This window comes from Agelaius tricolor, unplaced genomic scaffold (genome assembly GCF_023055355.1).
Source record: "Agelaius tricolor isolate 1412-34295 unplaced genomic scaffold, bAgeTri1.0.p SCAF_6, whole genome shotgun sequence".
NCBI classification, from domain to species: domain Eukaryota; kingdom Metazoa; phylum Chordata; class Aves; order Passeriformes; family Icteridae; genus Agelaius; species Agelaius tricolor.
The window spans coordinates 28,827,409-28,845,089 of NW_027269266.1; the positions used below are offsets into that span (position 1 = coordinate 28,827,409).

The following is a 17,681-nucleotide window of genomic DNA, read 5'->3' on the forward strand; positions in this document are numbered from 1 at the left end:
CTAAGAGAATGGACAACTTTTTCGTCGATCTGAATATTTAGTTTTGCTTTGCGTTTTATTTCGGATTTTAAAACGGGTGTTGCCATCATCATTAGGTTTCATCAGCTTTATTGTTCTTGCTCTGTAAAACCGTTCTAAGCCTCCCGCAATGTCGATCACTTGGTCCTTATAAATGGCCGGCTTGTTTGCTTTCAAAAAAGAAAAGGGGGACTTTTCTACAAGTGATTTTAACCTGCTCCACCTTCAAGTGACCTGCCAAATGCTCCTTCTTACTTTATAGACATCTGGGAATTCCATACATGCCTTAAACTCCAATTACACACCTTCTTCAAAGGACACGTGCTTTGATTTGCCAAGAACATTAAGTGGACTGAAGTCGAAAGAAGCTGGTGCAGAAGTTAATGTAAAATACATCCTGTGCCATGTTTACTGCGGGCAGGTTATGCGTGCAGCAAATAAAATAAGTCCTGATGGGATGTGGATGTGTGCGCCTCTTTTTCTTTCTTTTTTTTTCTTTTGCTTTAGCCTCCCGGATCCCTTTACGGGGTGGATTGGATTTGCCGTCACCACCACCACCACCCGCTTCCCAAAGATGCTAATTTATGGCGGGAGCGCTCTCGCTCTCCCGGCGGGTCTGCTGCCTGCCGGAGCGGGCAGGTGAAGGGAGAGCCGTGTGAACCAGGCTGGTGCAGCCACCGAGAGCGACTGGGGCAGCACCGGCGCCGGCAGCTGAGCGCGTTCCCGGGAGCCGCCGAGCCCCGCGGGAGGCAGGTGCCCGAGCTGCCGCCGCCGCAGGTGAGTCCCTCTCCCCCTGCGCTTTTCCGTGACTTTTGCTCCCCCGCCCTCTCCCTCCGTTTCCCCCCACATCCCCACGGCGCGTTTGTTTGTTTTTCTTAAAATTACAGATGCAGGGAAAACCGCCTGACATCATGGGAGCGGGACAAGAGCGCACTTTGAAGGGCTCCTGGGCAGGACTTCAAGTGAAATCATACGCCGGGGAGGAATCCGATACCGGCTTGGAGAAAGCAGCGGGGCGGCCCCTGCCAAGCCCAGGAATGTGCGAGGGCCCGCGGCCGGCGCCCCCCGCCCGCCGCCCCGCAGGAGGCGCAGCGCCGGCACCGCCGCTCCGCCGCGGCCGTGCGGCCGCCGATGCGACCGGGCCCGGACCTCTCAGCCTGAGAATGAACGGGACGGATTGATGCCTCTGAGAAAATAGCGAAATCCATCAGGATTTCTAAAGGCAGAGTTAGTTTTCCGATTGCAAGAGTGTTTAAAATTCCCAGAAGGCAAATTAATATACATATTATTTCTTTTTTCCTTCAGTAAGCCTGACGCTGACTTAATCGTTTTTGGCTCTAGCCCGGGGAGTACCAGGCATCTGCAGTCCTCAATTTCAACACAGGAAAAGGTACGCCCTAAATTTTAAAACAGGTTTATCTATTTTTTATGATTTATTTTTTTAAAATGAGGCAGAGGTAGAGGCTGTCAGCCGGGAAAGAGCATCGGCTGAGTGCAGGAATACTGCCGCGCCGGCAGAGACCCGCTCGGAGGGACACAGAAGTGAGAAAGGAAGACCTGCCGGTGGCAGGAGCCCCACGGATAGGAATTGGGGATTTTTCTCACTCGGGTGTTGAGCTTGCTGGAAAGGTGTTGCACCGCCTGGCCCAGAGGCCTCTTGCCGGTTGCAAAAGAGCCAGTCAGGTTTAAATCCATCAAGCGGGCCCTCTCCCGATTTCTGAAGCCGAGCACAGTTTGATTCGTGGCTTTTAAAGTGCACTTGATTCCTCAATCAAATTTCGCAGGAATTCCCTTCCACGAAACACGCCTTCCCTTCAGCACCGAGCAGCTCGTCTGGTTGGTTGTTTTTTTTCATTCCCGGAACCTGTTTTCTTCCTAAATGTGAGGAGTTTTCCCCACCTTTCCCCGGTGTGATTTCTCCCCCAAAAAGAACAACCGAAACCTTCTATAACCTCCCAAATCCCCTTAGCTCCACTGCCAAAGCTGCGCCGGCTCCCCGTGCCTGTCGCCTTCGCTGCAGCCGAGGTAATGCGGGCAGACTTTACCTGCTCCTCGGCAGCATTGGAGCCGGGGGTTCGGAATCTCTGACAGGGCAGCTGCGGGTGCCAGGGTGCCGGGGAAAGGCAGCGACCCTCCGGGAGCTCGCAGCGGCTTCCCCTCCTCTCCATCATTGAGAGCTGCGACCACCGGGGCCGTCATCTAATTTTCAAGTGCTCGCTAATCCTTCAGTGCAAACAAGCGCTGCGAACTCTCCACTGTTAACATCGCGCACCGGTTTAAAATATGCCCGATATTATATTCACAATAGTGCCTAACAGACGGCAATATGTGGATGTGGAAACAAATACAGGAAATAAAGTCAACTCATGGGCTATGCAAACAGGCTCTGTCTTGGAAAAGTACCCCATCCCATTTACCCCAGACACTGGGTAGCAGAGTCCCTGTCTCCACGGAGGGCATTGCTCAGCGCCCAGGGCCGCAGCGCTCCCCGCGCACCTTTCGCGGCCGCGGAGGGGCAGGAGGCGCCGCTCCCCGCTCCTGCCCGGCTGCCAAGCGCTGGGAGATAAGCGAGTGACAGCAGAGACAATCAGCTGTCCGGTTATAGGGGCTGGGGTTTGGATTGGGTTGTCAGGTTTTCTGGGTGTTTTTTTACGACTTCCCTTTCACCTTCCTTCGAAGCCCTCAGATCTGGAGGTTCCCTCTCTTTTGCAGCTCGGGTTTTCGCCGCATACTGGGACCCCGCGGAAAGCGTGGTGAGAAGAAAGAGGGGCAATGTGCTCCCTACACGTAGAGAATGAGAAGAGGGCGGGTTAGAGTATCCCTCCGTGCTTTGCACAACGAAAATGTGATCGCTAGTATATATATTATATAAAACCCTAGAGAGCGGAGCAGTCAAACATCACTTCCACCGGAAAACCCCACTCGCTAGACACTTCCCTATTTCAATCTCACTTTCTTTTGCTTTCCCTTTGGATGGACGAATCCCTATTTAAAACCGATGCCACTTCCTCAGCGATATCAGCAAAAAGTACCTGCGCCGGGGGCTGGGGAACAGGCCCCGCTCCTGCCTCACATCTGGGGGCAAAACACAAGGCGGGGATAGAGCTCAGCTGCTGCGAAAACTCCGCTCCCCGCGCAACTCCGCCGTGCCTGGCGAGAAGATTAAAGAGGGAGAGGGAGAGAAAGAGAGAAGAAACAACACCTTCCTCTGCAGATGCAGTGAGCTTCAGCACAGAATAATAAAGCTGTCTCAATAAATAACGTGCCTGTGTCTGTCAGTAGCTAGTTTATTTGCGTTTTTCGCCTGGTTTGTTTATACTAGTGCCCCCTCTCTCTTGGGTGTCTTTACAGCTCAACAAGCAGGTATTTATCTACAGCTCTAACCCTGAGTTCTCAGAGAGACCAAACTTTAAGGTTATTAAAATTTCAATCATATTTATTTATTGCAGAAAAATAATATACAATGATATTTACAAAACAATCATAAAAATAGGAATGCATTTAGACACCGGATCTATTTGCATTTTAACATGGGTCATCAATAAATAAATAAAATGTTTATTTTTTTCTCAGAGGAAAAATATTAATAATAAAAAAGTTAGGAACCGGGTATATAACAGTTTGAGCCCAGCTTATTCCCCCCTAAAAAAATTAAAAAAAAAATAAAAAAGGTTTTCATCTCTACAGGGATATTTTTGGTTGGCTGCTTGGTTTCATTCAAGAATGGAGAAAGTCCACAATAATGTATTTCCTTTCATCAGTGGCTCATAAGCACGACCTCTTGGGAATGCATGCATGCAAAAAAAATAAAAGGGCAAACAAAAAAAGTTCGATTCCAACATTCTTCGTCAAAATAAAAAATAAAAATCGAACGATTCAGACTTCTATCAGAATGCAGAGATGTGTGGATTGTACCGACGCCCAGAGGGTAGTCACTGTCCAAAGCCCTTCTCTCTTTCTCTTTCCTTAAGTGCTCCCCACGCCCTGCTTTGAATTTGGATTTTACTCTTTTAATTTCCAAGAAATCCTTGGCACATTTTTTGTTAGAAAAGATAAAAAAAAATCGTATCCAACTTCAGAGTCTCTAGATTGTCCATTCTCTCCTTCTGTGGGAACAATGTCATCTGCAAAAACCCAGAAAGGGCGGAAAACTCGTTACTGAAACGAAAGTTACACAAATATCTACCTACACCTCTCTGTCTCTGGAAATCGCGTATCGGGCAGGAATGGAGAAGGGAGAGCTCGCCGTGCGGGCGGTGCGGTGACCGTGTGTGTGACACCCCAGCCTGGCGGTCCCTGGTGTCAGGGCCGAGGAAAGGGACAGGGCGGTAGGAAACCCTCATCGGGCAGCACAACGGGAGGACGTGGATTCACTTCAAAATACGAGCAGCAGCAGCAGCGGCGGCGGCTGCAGGAGCCATCCCAGCAGCCCTGCTGGCTCCGCAGCGTTTGGTGAAAAAGTGATCTCAGGCCGGCCCCATCTGGCTGGGGCACACCCGCAGCGTCCAGCCCGCAGCCCAGCCCGCCGGCAGCGCCCGGCCACGCGTGGGCCCCGGGGGCTCGGGGCGCACCTCGGGCCGCGCAGGAGGAGGGACGGCCGGGCTGGGGGAGGCACCTCCGGCCGCCCCGCTCTCCGGCCGCCCCGGGAAGCCAGGCCCCTCCGGGCGGGCTGCGGGCCCTCTGCCCCACGGCCACGCGTGTCCGGCTCACGGCGCAGCCGGCGGCCTCTGGCCTCCCTCCCCCCTTCCTCCCGCCGGGTTCGGGGTCCCTGTCTTACCTAGGGCTCCTGCCGGGGGGATGCGGGTGGGGGACGCCGCCTGCTAGTGGGATGCGGACATGGACCAGGCGCCCTCCATTCTCCACACCGAGAAGGCGTAGCTGAGCCGCTCGTGGGCCACATAGCTGCAGCTTGCCATCTTGGAGTCCAGCTCGTCGCTCTGTAAGACCTGGTAGAGGAAGTCGATGTACCTGGCCGCCAGCTTGAGGGTCTGGATCTTGCTCAGCTTGTCCGAGGGCAGCGTGGGGATGATCTTCCGCAGGGCGGCGAAGGCTTCGTTCAGCGACTGCGTGCGCTGCCTCTCCCGCACGTTGGCCATGACCCGCTGGGTCTGCAGCTCCTCGTAGGACTGGGGGCTGCCGCCGCCGCTGCTGCTGCCGCCGCCCCCGCCGCCCCCGCCCGCCCCGCACTTCTTGCCCCGCTTGCCTTGGGCCGGGCTGCAGGGCTCGTCCGCGGCCCCGACGGCGCCGCCGGCGCTGCGGCGGCTGGAGCGGCGCTTGCGCCCCCCTCTCTTGTTGTTGGGCAGCTGCTGCCGGTCCGGCTCCTCTTCGCTGTTGCTCAAGCTGTCGTCGGCGGGGGAGACTGGAGAGTTTGACTCGTCCTGCTGCATCATCTCTGGGGGGAGACGCGAGAAGCGGGCCGGGAGGGGGGGGAGGGCAGGGAGAAGAGGGGGGCACCTAACCCGCCAGCTCCCCCTTGATCGGCTGCTTCGCTGGCCTGCGAGGAGAAGGAGGAGGGAAGGAAGGGGGGAGGACCTCACTTTGGGGGGAGGGGGGATGGCATCAGGATCCAAGAGCAAAAAAATAAAAAGGCCAACAAAAAAAAAAAAATCCCTCCCGATCCCTCCTTGGAGCCCCTTCGAGGTGTCTGGGATTGGGAGAAAGTTGAAGACTTGGAGGTTCTTATAGCTCCTGCTGGCGGAAAGTTTGGGGGCAGCAGTGTCATTGGCCTGACGTGGAGAGGAGGGACTTTTGCTGAGTTTTATAGGAAAGTTTCCGCTTCCCCATCTCCACGCCCTCCCCCAATTATTTTTTCAAGCCATTCACAAGTGATCTGGCTTCCCCACACGCACGCACATACATCCTTACCCCAACCTCTTTCTCCGTTTCCCTCTCCGCGGTTTCTCTCTCAAACTCCTTCGGCTAGCGCTCGGCTTTGGGTGGTGCTGAGGGCCGGGCCGGGAGGTTCTGGGGGTGCCCAGCGCCCCGAGCGCTGCTGCGGAGGGCTCAGCGAGCCGCTCAGTGCCTGTGCTGGGGACAGCCGCCCCGAGCGGCCGGGGAGAGCCCGCACCTCTCGGGCTGTCCTGGCTGCAGCGGGCACGGCTGGTAGAGAAAAGAAGGAAACGGGAATTACCCGCGGGGCAGCATCCAGGCGCATCCTAATTTTGACCCGCTTTAGCACACGCCGCACTTCCCAGTCACTGAGCGCCCCGGGATCTGACTTGCCGAGGGAGTCGCACATTTTTGGGCTGGGGAGGGGTGGTGGCACAGCCTCGTCCTGCCAGGCTGGAGGACTGAGCTCGGAGAAAGCCATCTTCAGAGGTGGAAGCAGCCAGGAAACCGAGCATTGGCTTCGTACATGCATAAGCACCAGTCCTTGAGCTCGTCTTAAGAGAAACCCGGGAGGATCCGCGTCTCCAGCCTGGCACACTGGGAGACGGGAGGGTGTACGGACTCTTTCTGCCCACACACTCAATGTGCTGACCATTCACTTCAGTCCGTCCTCCCACGAGGCACCCGAATCCGGCACTTCCTGGGAAAAGAGATTATTTATTTTAATTTCTCTTCTATGTCCGCAGCCAAAGCTATTTCTTCCCATCCCCCGCCTTTGTGCCTCCTTCCCCGCTCGCTGGCAGCACAGAGCAGGTGGTGTGTCTTTTTAACAACAGCTCAGATTCAAACGGGGAACGCCTGGGAGGGAAAGCTAGAAATTGCCGTCCATCAGTAAAGGGGGTGAAGTTCTCTCTGCTCTCCCTGCGTGGGGACCGCGCTCCTCCTTTGCCGGCCTGGCAGCCACCGCCTGCGCGGGCACGGCCGGGTGCGGAGCGGAGCGGGCAGCGCAGAGGCTCCGCGGCTTGTCTGAGGTGTGAGGGCGGACAGGGCGAACGGAATGGCAGAGGAGCGATAAATCCCAGGCATGAAATAAAACAAGGCTTCTGGAAGAGCGCTGTCATCCTCTCCGGGGAACAGAGTCGTCTCTCTCCTGAGCCTGGGGACTGACTGCCTTTCCTCCGGGCAGAGGCGGCTCATCCCGGAGCTGCCAGGGGCCAGGACCCTGCTCGCCGCCGAGGGGCAGCCGCCCGCCCCTGGCCCCTGGCCGCTGGCCCCAGCGCCCGCCCGGCACCCGGAGCTGTCCCCACGCTTCTCCCTTCGCTGCCCCTCTCGGAGAGCTCTGCTTCCTGCGTCTCCATCCCGGGGAGCGAGCACATAGCAGTCTGCCCAAAACCTTCTCTTTTGGGAAACAGCTGGAAAAAGGACCGGGAAGGCAACAGGGACCGCCTTAGCCGGCAAGGGAAGGCACGCCGCACACAGACCCACAGCGAGCCTGCACAGCTTTCCCGACTTTTGGCTTGTCCCTGCCGTGTCTTCTGCGATCGCAGGCCTCTTCATTCAGCTTAACACTGAGAGCTTCAGGGGGTCTCTTGAATTGGCAACAGCTGCTGATCCCAAGGTAAGAAGAGCTGGTTCTCCTTTCACCTTCCTTTCATCAACAATTTTGTCTGTACCCGGAGCCTCACAGCTCCTCTGGGGTGTTGAGCAGTGTCATTACAGAAGAAATGTTGGAAACAGTAGTAATGAGCATCTGTAGGTGGCTCTAGGGGCCTTCCTTCCTTCCTTCCTTCCTTCCTTCCTTCCTTCCTTCCTTCCTTCCTTCCTGCCTTCCTGCCTTCCTGCCTTCCTGCCTTCCTGCCTTCCTGCCTTCCTGCCTTCCTTCTCTCATTCTTATGGGAAAAAAACCATCACAGGGCAAAACCAAACCTGGATAGTTATTACCTTGCTGGGAACGGGATGCTGCCTGAAAGGAGGGAGGGGCAGCACCTCCTGAGCTGATTTGGCAGGATGCACGACTTGTCTAGGTAACCTGAACTTTGAGTGGGATGCAGGACATCACCTGCTTCTCATGGGGCAGGAGGAGGGTGTGTAGAGCAGGGTGCATGAAAGAGTCAAGGATAGGTGGGGAAGTAGTACTACATGGTTTGTAAAAATAGGAAACATGGAGAAATGCAGGGATGGAGTTGAAGAGAGAGGAGTAGTTGACCATAGTAGATGGCTGGGCTTAGTGTCAGCTACTCTTTGTGCAAACTGCAGCAAAAGCAACTAGCAGTGTTTAACAGGACCTGTGACCTGCACGCTGCTGTATGAACCAGGACTTCATTTTGGTTTTTGTTTTATTTCTGACTCCCAAATTATGAGCTCAGGAGCAAAGGCATATAAGCCCATGATGCTACTGTCAAGACCCACACAGGAGTGCAGACGTCAGATGAGCTGTGATGGCAACGATCTGTCCCAGAGGACTTGGGCTGGGCTGGGATGGCTGTGGGAGCCTGCCTGGATCCCCCAGGCCTGCTGGCAGGCAGCAACCCTGCCTAGTGCTGGAGTGTGTGGAGCTGTGTTGGGAGGAGGGTGGATGTGTCAGAAAGTTGTGTCTGGGGGTCCGTGTGAGAGAGAAAGAAATACTGGTGTGTTTATAGGTGAGGATGTGTTTGTGTGTGCATGAGTGTACTGTTGATCTTTTTCAGTGTGAACACATGTCTATATATGTCAGGAGGGCATGGGAGTGAAGTCTGTGCAGAGATTAAAGAAAATCAATTAAATTCTGGTTTATTTTGAAATATACAGTTTTGGTGGGGATTGAGGTGGAGCCTTTGCATTTCACACTAAAATAATAATTTTATTTTAGTTATGCAGTGTTAAACCATCTGTTTTGAACCTCCACTAAGCCACTAGGTAGTTCTGCAGATCACTTTAGAGCATGGGATGTCATGTCCTGTTTTTCTCTGTGCATAGGCATGGCTTAGGTAAGAACTCTCCTGGCTCATTGGGCAGAATTTCAACTCTGTTTCACTCTTTGGTGGTAGCAAGCAAAACTGCAAACAGATCCAGGGCTTTTCTAGAGATACTTCCAGGCCCATTCCTTCAAGCTTCCCTGGGCCTCAGCTCAGGAAAATATGTGTTGTAGGATGGAACACTGGCAGGACCCAGAGCTCTTCAGCATTTTGTCACCTCTGGAAAAAGGTACAACACTGGTAAAGCAGCCATCTAGATTACAGGTATGGCTGTGAACAGAGCTAAATAATGACAAACTCCTGGTAGGAAGAAATGAGGAGTAAGTTAGTTTGTGATGATCATTGTAGTCATGGTTGATCCCAGGGAAACAGCTGTAAAGGATGGCCCCACCTTGCTGCCAGCCCTCCTGTAGGCACCCGTTAACTTTTGAGACACTCACAGGATGGGACGAGCAGTATCTGCCTTATCCAGGCCAAAATGTCACAGCTTTTGAGGGGAGTAGGTCAAAAGGTTGATTCTTTACTTGATTTCTAAGAATGAATGAATGAAAGGCCAATTTTTATCTGCCTGTTTATAAATCAGTGCAGAAGTTTAGAACGAATGTGCTCAAGATCTGGTGGTTGCAACTACAATTCAATGTGTTAAACAGATTGTGCATACACACAAGTTACAGTTGGATTGCAGTAAGGCTGTTCTGTATTCCCCATACAGCAAGCACATACACATGTAATTTAGGTCACAAAGGCTGTTTACTGTGGTAAAACTCTCACTGCTGCTGATTCCTTGGAATATTGAGCAATGTCTTACATACATGCATGCCTAGAGACAGCCTGCCTGCGTGTTTTTGATGCCGACGTTCAGTCGGGTGTTTTCTCAGAGGTTTTGTCTTTATGTTGCAAAGACCACTGAAATCAACCAGTTTCCCTACTAGTTTCTGTGGCCAGGTATCTTAATTTGTATGGATTCTAGGTGAAACCCTGGTCAGGACCATATCCCTTCAAAAGGGAGGAAAGAGCACCTGGCAACTTTGCCCACTGATGTTTATGCTGCAATTTGCTCCGTGTAGAAAGCACGCTGGGAAACAGGCTGGCAGCTCTCACTGTGCCTGGTACAAATTTCTGCTCAGCAACATCAAACGGGCAGAATGAATACGGACACTTCCCACGGGTGGGCCTCCAGGACTCAAATACCCCACAGCTCAAGCAGTTAGGGTATGAGAGCGGGACCCATTATAAAGGGTATGAGAGCAGGACCCATTTCCCATCTTCTTTCGCCTCTTTCTTCCTTCCTATCACCGCGGCAGCTCATACAACCAAGGAAAAGCTGACAAGCATCTCCCATCACTGGTCCTCCCTACCTGGGCCCGGCGTGGGTGGGCGCGGTGCGGCTCGGCTCGGCTCGGCTCGGCTCGGCTCGGCTCGGCTCGGCTCGGCTCGGCTCGGCTCGGCCGGCAGGGCTGGCGCTGCGGGGCCGGGCCGGGCCGGGCTGTGCGGCCGGCGGCCACCGGAGGGCACGATTCCCCGCCGGCCCCGCCGCGCTCCGGGCGAGCCGCTGCCGCCTTGGCCGAGCGAGCCCCGTCAGGCTGGGGCACCCGAGTTTCGGGGCCGTGAGGTGCTGCCCGCCCGCTCCCGGCTCTGCTCGCTGTGTTTCCGCGATTCCCGAGGGTTTTTTCCCGCTGATGTGCCCGCAGCGCCGCTGCCCACCCTGGGGAGGCCGTGCTGGGTCCTGGGGAAAGATCCACGACACGGATCCCCGCGGACATACGGACACTTCCCACGGGTGGGCTTCCAGCTGCTGGCGCTTTGACACTCGCTTCGTTCGGAAGCTCCGGAAAACAGATGAATAGCGCGGAGCTCCTCTAACGAGTCAGTTTCATTGTCAAAATTGCTACAATGATTTTCATTTAATTTTTAAGGTCGTTGTCGTGTGGCCGTTCATGTAAAAGTCCTAGCAGCTTGCTGCCACGAAAGGGTGCGACAGCGTCGTTCCCAGTGCTCCCAGTGCTCCCATCCTTCCCGCCCCTGGGCCGGCGGCAGGGAGCGCTGCGCCCCCCACGCACCGGCCTTCGGCACCTCCTGCATCCATCCTCTGCTCCCGGCTCTCGGCTCTGTGCAAGGCCGAGAAATACCTATATGCTATCGACAAAAGAGCAAGCCCACACAGGAGACAGGTCTCCCAATAAATTAAGTTCTCAGATTATTTTCAACACGTGTTTTTATATAAAATCTTTTATTCGGATCCAGAAATAATTCGTGGCCATGGATGGGGCAGTTTAGGAGATCCTAAGTACCTCAGTGTAAAGCTGAGTGGTATTCTCTCATGTATCCTAGAAAAGTTCAGTCCTTCCCATCACAAGAGATCAACATATCTAATGCTGTGGTGGTGTTCTGCCCCTAATTATGGCTCTGGGTCTTGTTTATGCGGTTTCACATCTAAATCTGAAAAGACCACTTAGTAAAACAATCTTATCTACACTCCAGGGGATAACAGCTATTTTTATTAATAATGGAGCTTATTGGCTATTTCATCTCCTTTGACTTTTTTCCTTTTCCATCTCTTCCTTCTTTCCTGAACTATATCAATATAATTTATTTTTGTATTCTTCTTGCTCCCACACATTACTCAAATCTATATATTCAATCTCTCAGTACACTTGGCCCAAGGAAACTCCATTAAACTTCAGGCCCTTTTAGCCACAAATTCTACTTTTTTCTTCCAAGGTGGGGGAGGATGCACCTCCAGCACTGATGATGGATAAAGCATTCCATAAAGCCTTCTTCTTACGGGTGGACTCAAATTCCCCGCAGCTCAAGCAGTTAGAATCAGAGCCATAGAGCCAGAATTCCAGCATGGAAGTGGGCTTTCACTCTATTAACCATGTCTGCAACCCTGGGAAAAATCCCCACCCCATGCTTCCTACTATATGTGGTCTCCTTTAGGATTTCAGGTGCTCTTGGAATCTCACAGATGAAAATGAAAAAGAGGTAATGTGAGAAGTAACCATAACTCATCATTCATAAGTGAACATAGAAATTCAGTAGGCAGGATAATAGACTGTTTTTTACATCTGAAATGGGCAGCAAATTCTGGTGTGAGGGGAAGAGTATGGAAGGTCATCCCAACACACACATATGATTTCCAGAGCAAAGGAAATGGTTTTATTTCCTTGGTAGGCTGATTGAATGCCAGGTCCCCAAACTGGAACCCATCCATCTTCTCCTCCTGGCCATAGACCACATGGGCCATGAATGTAGCCATGCAGAGGAGGTGAGCCTGGAGGGGAAATGTTCACAGAAATGGACACCCATCTCACTCTTTCCGCAATTACCTTACTTCCAAGGACACCTATTTAGAGCTAGAAAACTTTTGAGGGAGCAGGGGATTTGTTTCCATCTTTGTCATGTCATATTTCCTTTCAGAAAAGGCAATGAGCACACATCAAAGTTTACATATTCCTTTCTGTGTAGGGAGATTATAATTGTTTTGTTCTATGGGCTATCAGTTATGATGCCTAAAGATCTTCTATCCATCATTACTCCTCATTTTACAGCCCCAATCTCATTTTCCTTCCTCCAGAATATAAATTGATGATTAGGTAACCTTGGTCACAAAGGACTGATCTGTCCATTGGTCCACATCCTGGCTTTATTTTCTGACCAAAGATCATATAGTAGGTCAACAATGAAGCTGATCTAGAGCACAAGTCTCAGTTACCAAATTCCAAAGGCAATTTTCCAGAGAGGTAGTAGTTTATTGGTATGCTAAAGCAAATTAGCACACATTCACTGTTCATGTATCTGTGTACATACTTGGCTATTTATGAACTCTGACCTCCAAACAAACATCTGTACTTATATTTATGCAAAATACTGTACTGCTTCTGCCTTGAAAAGTGTCTATATCAAACATTCTCATGCCAAAATCTACTATCTGACCTTGCAGCACTAAAAATAGTTCATGTCAGAAGCAGAGAAATACTTGTTTCTCCTTTTAGAACATTTGTGCTTACATTCATTAAGGACTCGGTCCAAAATCCTTTGATGTCAAGGAGACTGTTTCAGTGGCCTTTGGATCAAGTCTTAAAAAGGGTCAATTAAACTTTAAATAAAATAAAAATTATGATGGGTCCAGCCTAAGAGAGTAAGAGATACCTAAGAAAGGCTGCCTTTGGAGTAAAGCATCAGTCATTGTTCTCTAATATTTAGCCAAACTTGTGGAATTTTTCATTATTAAAAGAATAATCCTATTCAATAAGGTTGTAATTAATTTTTAGTTTTCAAAACATCCACATTTTTCTGCATAGTAGAAATGGTGTTGCTGACCTAGTAAGTGCAAGGATGCTTTGAGCTCAGTAGGGCATATATGGACTGGACCCTAAGCAGTAAGATATGGCCCAGATTTTCAAAGTCAGAGCAGAGACCTAATTCCAAAATACTCTTCTGACTCTAAAATATGTTCAAGTTTTTGTCTCACTTCATATTTGAGCAACTCAATATTTTCTAATGTATGATCCAATGTTAGGCTTTGTTTTTCGCACTTTGCAAAAGGATTAATGCAGTTCTTGGCAATAGCAGATGCTGAAATTAACTTGAAGGTAGAGGATGCTCAGTGGAATATAGCAGGGACTTTAATTTAAAACAGTGAACTTTATTGTTCAGTTGGTAATCCTTTTCTCTACAAAAATGCATAGTGTTTAGAGCATCCATTTTAATAAAAAAAACCCCAACCCAGTATTAAAACAAGCTACAGCCTCCCAGAGCTTACTGCACTGCTTGCTTGTAATCACTATATCAGGGACTTGAGTAATTGCAATGACATATGTCTGCAGGAATTTTTGCTGAATCTGGGTTATTTGACAGTAGAAGGTTCATCATTCCTTCCAAACAGATAGAAGTTTGATCAATTATATTTCAGTGGCTTACAGCCATATGCTATCTGCAGTGACATTTATGATCTATTTTTGTTATCCCCAAATGGCCTTCAACCTAGCAGTTATCTGCCAGCATGTTAAAGTTTTGGTCAGTGAAAATCCTTTAGTGTCTTGGAAAGATTCATGATGTTGTCTTTTGGCCAAAGTCCATTATGGGTAACTACAACTTTATCTACATTCAACGTATGTAATTGAGTGGCTGCGGTATGGCACACTGTCATTTGGCTTCCTTTCAATCAACTAAGATAACTCTCTGTATTTTCTTTCCTATAACACTGTGTCATGTTGCTGCAAAAAGTGAAACAGCTGCCACATTCTCCTTCTTGAGGATGAATCCCAGAATGGGCTGTTTCTTCTGAGAGGACAACATAGCCTCCAATTTGGCAGGTAAAATTTTGCAACCCCAAATCCTTCCATCCGTGGTTTCATGTTGTCAGTTCATTGCAGGAACTAATAGTCTGGTCTAGATGTCAAACTATCTGATTTGTTAGTGTAGCTGGCAGGTTAACTGTCTAAGTCCTGCCATTTCCTCACAGAATTCACTGTGGGTAGAAAATTTCATCCAAAAAAGAAGAAAAATAACCATCTTTAAAGATTAGATGCACTGTTGGGAAATTAAGTTCTTAAAGCTAAATCAGATGTACGATAGGAAGCACTTCATAATTGCTCACATTAAGGGTAAAGGGCCAACCCAAAGGCATATAGACAGGAGGAAAAAAGGCAATACAGTCACTCAGCTATTACTGTGAGAAGCAGCCCTTGAAATTCCCACTGATCTAATGTGTATCAGAAACAAGTTACACTGCTATAAAGAGGTAGAAGATGCTTTTTCATTCTTTGTGGTTATGGGAATGGAAGGCATTGTATTTCTTTGCCCATATCCCTCCCAAACTATTCATTGAGGAAAAAAGGATTTCTGCTGTTCCTTAAGTCATAGAAGTTAGCAAAATATTGTATGACAAAAAGTTGCCATTAAACTTTGCTCAAGAGCATTTGAAAATGGCATGTGAAATCCATGCTGGAGTAGGTGCTACTGTAAGGGCATCAGGATTGAAGGGAATGGATTAGCAGCTCCCCAGTAACAGCTGTGGCACCACAAATGATGCAAATAAGCACCATCCCATTTGTAATACAGACACCAGAGAGCAACACCGTGCAGCCAATAGTAGCATTATACATGGAGTGGAGAGAAACCACAGCAGACATAGGTTTCTGTTTTCCCTAGGTTTTCACTAAGAAACCTCCATGGTGCCACTTGCATTTCCACCACGCTTCTACAAGGTGATCATTACCAACCTCTGTGAAGACTTTCTGTAATTTCAAAATGTGTCTCTGGATATTTTCAGCAAAAGAAAATACCTTGTGCATAAAATCTTGTCTTTTCATCTCTGAGGTCACACTTTATCTTTGGGGTGATATTTGGTGTTTATGTGCTATAGAAGTGATTCAGAAACCCTCACAATAGATATTTCTAATGACCTATAGCTTCAGAAGAACTGTATTCTGTAAGGTGAAACAGGATTGAAGTGACTGTCATTAGAACTTTTCCTCTGTGGTGTCCTTGTCAAGTAGCTGCCATGCCTTAATAGCTTGAAGGCAAAAACAACTGGTCTCATACACCAAAATGCTCTCCAGTCAAATGTTTGGCTCATGCACTGTATCCTTCAAATAATTTGATCAATCATATGCTAAAGATTCATGTTTCTACTACTCTCAAAAACAAGATGAGAAATTTATCTGGTTTTGTTTTGTTTTGTTTGTTTGGGGTTTTTTGGGTTTGGTTCAGTTTATGTATTTCAGGAGATATGCCTGCACATTTTAAACTTTTTAAATATGAAAAATGTTGAGTGTTCTCTCTATAGCTTTGGTAGAACTTATTTCTCTCCAAGGGCAAATCTCATGCTGTTAATATCACAGAACTTCCTCAGCATAATGGAGCTCAGTCCATAGGTATGGCAGTTGTGATCTGAGAGGGGATCCTGAAATAATTTTTTTTCCTGGATGTCTGAAACATGTAACAGCAAGAACTGACTTGTGCTGTTGTCAACCCTAGTACAGCTGACAGAATAAAGCAATGAATAGGTGGATGTTTCCAAATTTAACACCTTGGGGCTGGTAAAGGTGTTTGCATCTGTAGGACTTAAAGTCTATCTTAGGACTGGTTTAGTAGTTTGAGCACAGTTATCAGTACTTGAGAGAAAGCTCCATTTGCTCATGATTAAAATTTGGGTTCTGTACATCAAGGAGGCGGCACCTGATGAGGGCCTAAACTGTCAGTTTAATCATATTTGGCAATACTCAAGATATCTGCAGAGAAAATTTAAATGGAGTCAGATGTAATACGAAATGAATTCCACACGCCTTCATGTAAGGTAGAGAAAGATCTGAGATGGCCCTTCATTTTACAGTCTCTCAATCATATTTTCTTTTTTTTTTCCCTCCATTACTATTATTCATCATCCCACAACTTCTTTCGCATCTGGTAGTTTGCAGAGTTATGAGAATCAATGATGTTGCAGAGTTACTGCAGTATTCTAGCATATAATGAAATAATTATAAAAATAGATTAAAACATTTCTCTGCATATTCACTTAATGCTCCTTATATTTGTATCTTAGACGATAATATTAACAACAAAAAAGTGAACTACTTAAGATTGTAAGTACTCAAAAATGTCCCCAGATGATGTTGCTGAGGCCTAAATATCTGATTCAGCTCAAAGTTATTTAATAATAATTTAAAAATTAAGCCTGTACTCTGAAAATTTCCTGGCAACTCAATGACTTAGTTATGTACATTATTCTCAAAGACTTCATAGGAGCTTCAATGCCCAAGACCAGGCCCAAGAGCACCTTGAAACATCTGAAACACTTCAGCATTTGGATAATTACATACTTTTGGGACTAACCCACATATCTCTTTGGAAAATGTTTCCCCTGCATGGCTGCAGACAACAGATGGATCATATGATCTCTGCATTTGGAAAGATGGCATAATTCTGGCAGACTGTCAGTTGAGTGAATGAGGCTGATTTCAGATCCTCATTAAGAAAATATACAACCACGCTGAGCGGACTGAATGGCGGAAATTGATCGCTGGCTCCAGCTTTAATAGAAAATATAGCACACTTGCAACATGAAATCTGCTGAGATGTGGCTGGATCTAGCTCTATCAGGTTTTACATTCTTTTCCCAAATAAATGTGCTCTAAAGGAAACATACTTTGTAATATAAGGGCCTTCTGTTTGCCAGGAGGGAGAGGAGCAGAGCAGTGGAGGGTTAAAAGGCAAATTCAAAAAGCTACCAGGTCTAGGGTTGGAGCAGGGTGCCAAGGCTTTGTTGAGTCTTCCCTTTCACTTGCAAAAGTTTCTGTTTAATGAAACTTTTCTTTATATTTCTAGACTCTTGGAATATTTTTTAGGGTGCAGAGGGCACTTTTCCCAGAAACTACCCCTTGGAAGAGTGATGCCTTGAGAGGCTGCCTAGAACAGAGGCCTGACAATGTTAAAGGAATAAAGTAGGTATTTATTCAAAAGGCCTTCAAAGGATACACCTTGGGCAGTACAAGAGCCTGGCTGTGGCTACACCCAGGATGGATGACTTGGCCCCTTCCCAGTGCAGGGCTCTGGAAACAAGTCTTAGTGCTTTCTTTACACACATTTCCACATGGAAGCAGCCCTGCCAAGCCCCTAATAGCTTGAGTAGGAAACCCAGGGTACTGTAAAGTGTAATATAGTTTCCCAGCAACCCTGGATATGAGCAATAATTTCACTGTAATCACTACTTACAGCTAAATGAAAAGGACTGGTGGAGCTGCACCTCCATTTCACCATGAAACACTAAAATGGCTTCAGGTCACAACTTTTGTTTCAGCAGTGATATCAGGATCTTTATACGATACCTCATCTTAGCCACACAAAATAATGAAAAATCATAAATCATTGACTGCT

The 17,681-nt window shown here is 48.5% G+C and overlaps 1 protein-coding gene across 1 annotated transcript; it reads right to left on the reverse strand.

Moving 5' to 3' along the window:
- Nucleotides 1–3,305: 3,305 nt before the first annotated feature.
- TWIST1 (twist family bHLH transcription factor 1) lies at nt 3,306–6,112 on the reverse strand. The gene is made up of 2 exons (XM_071429932.1): nt 4,796–6,112; nt 3,306–4,142 (listed from the first exon to the last, which is right to left on the reverse strand). Exon 1 carries the CDS (start codon nt 5,406–5,408, stop codon nt 4,839–4,841), a length of 570 nt encoding a protein of 189 aa, XP_071286033.1. The 5' UTR covers nt 5,409–6,112; the 3' UTR covers nt 3,306–4,142; nt 4,796–4,838.
- Between the last annotated feature and the right edge of the window lie 11,569 nt (nt 6,113–17,681).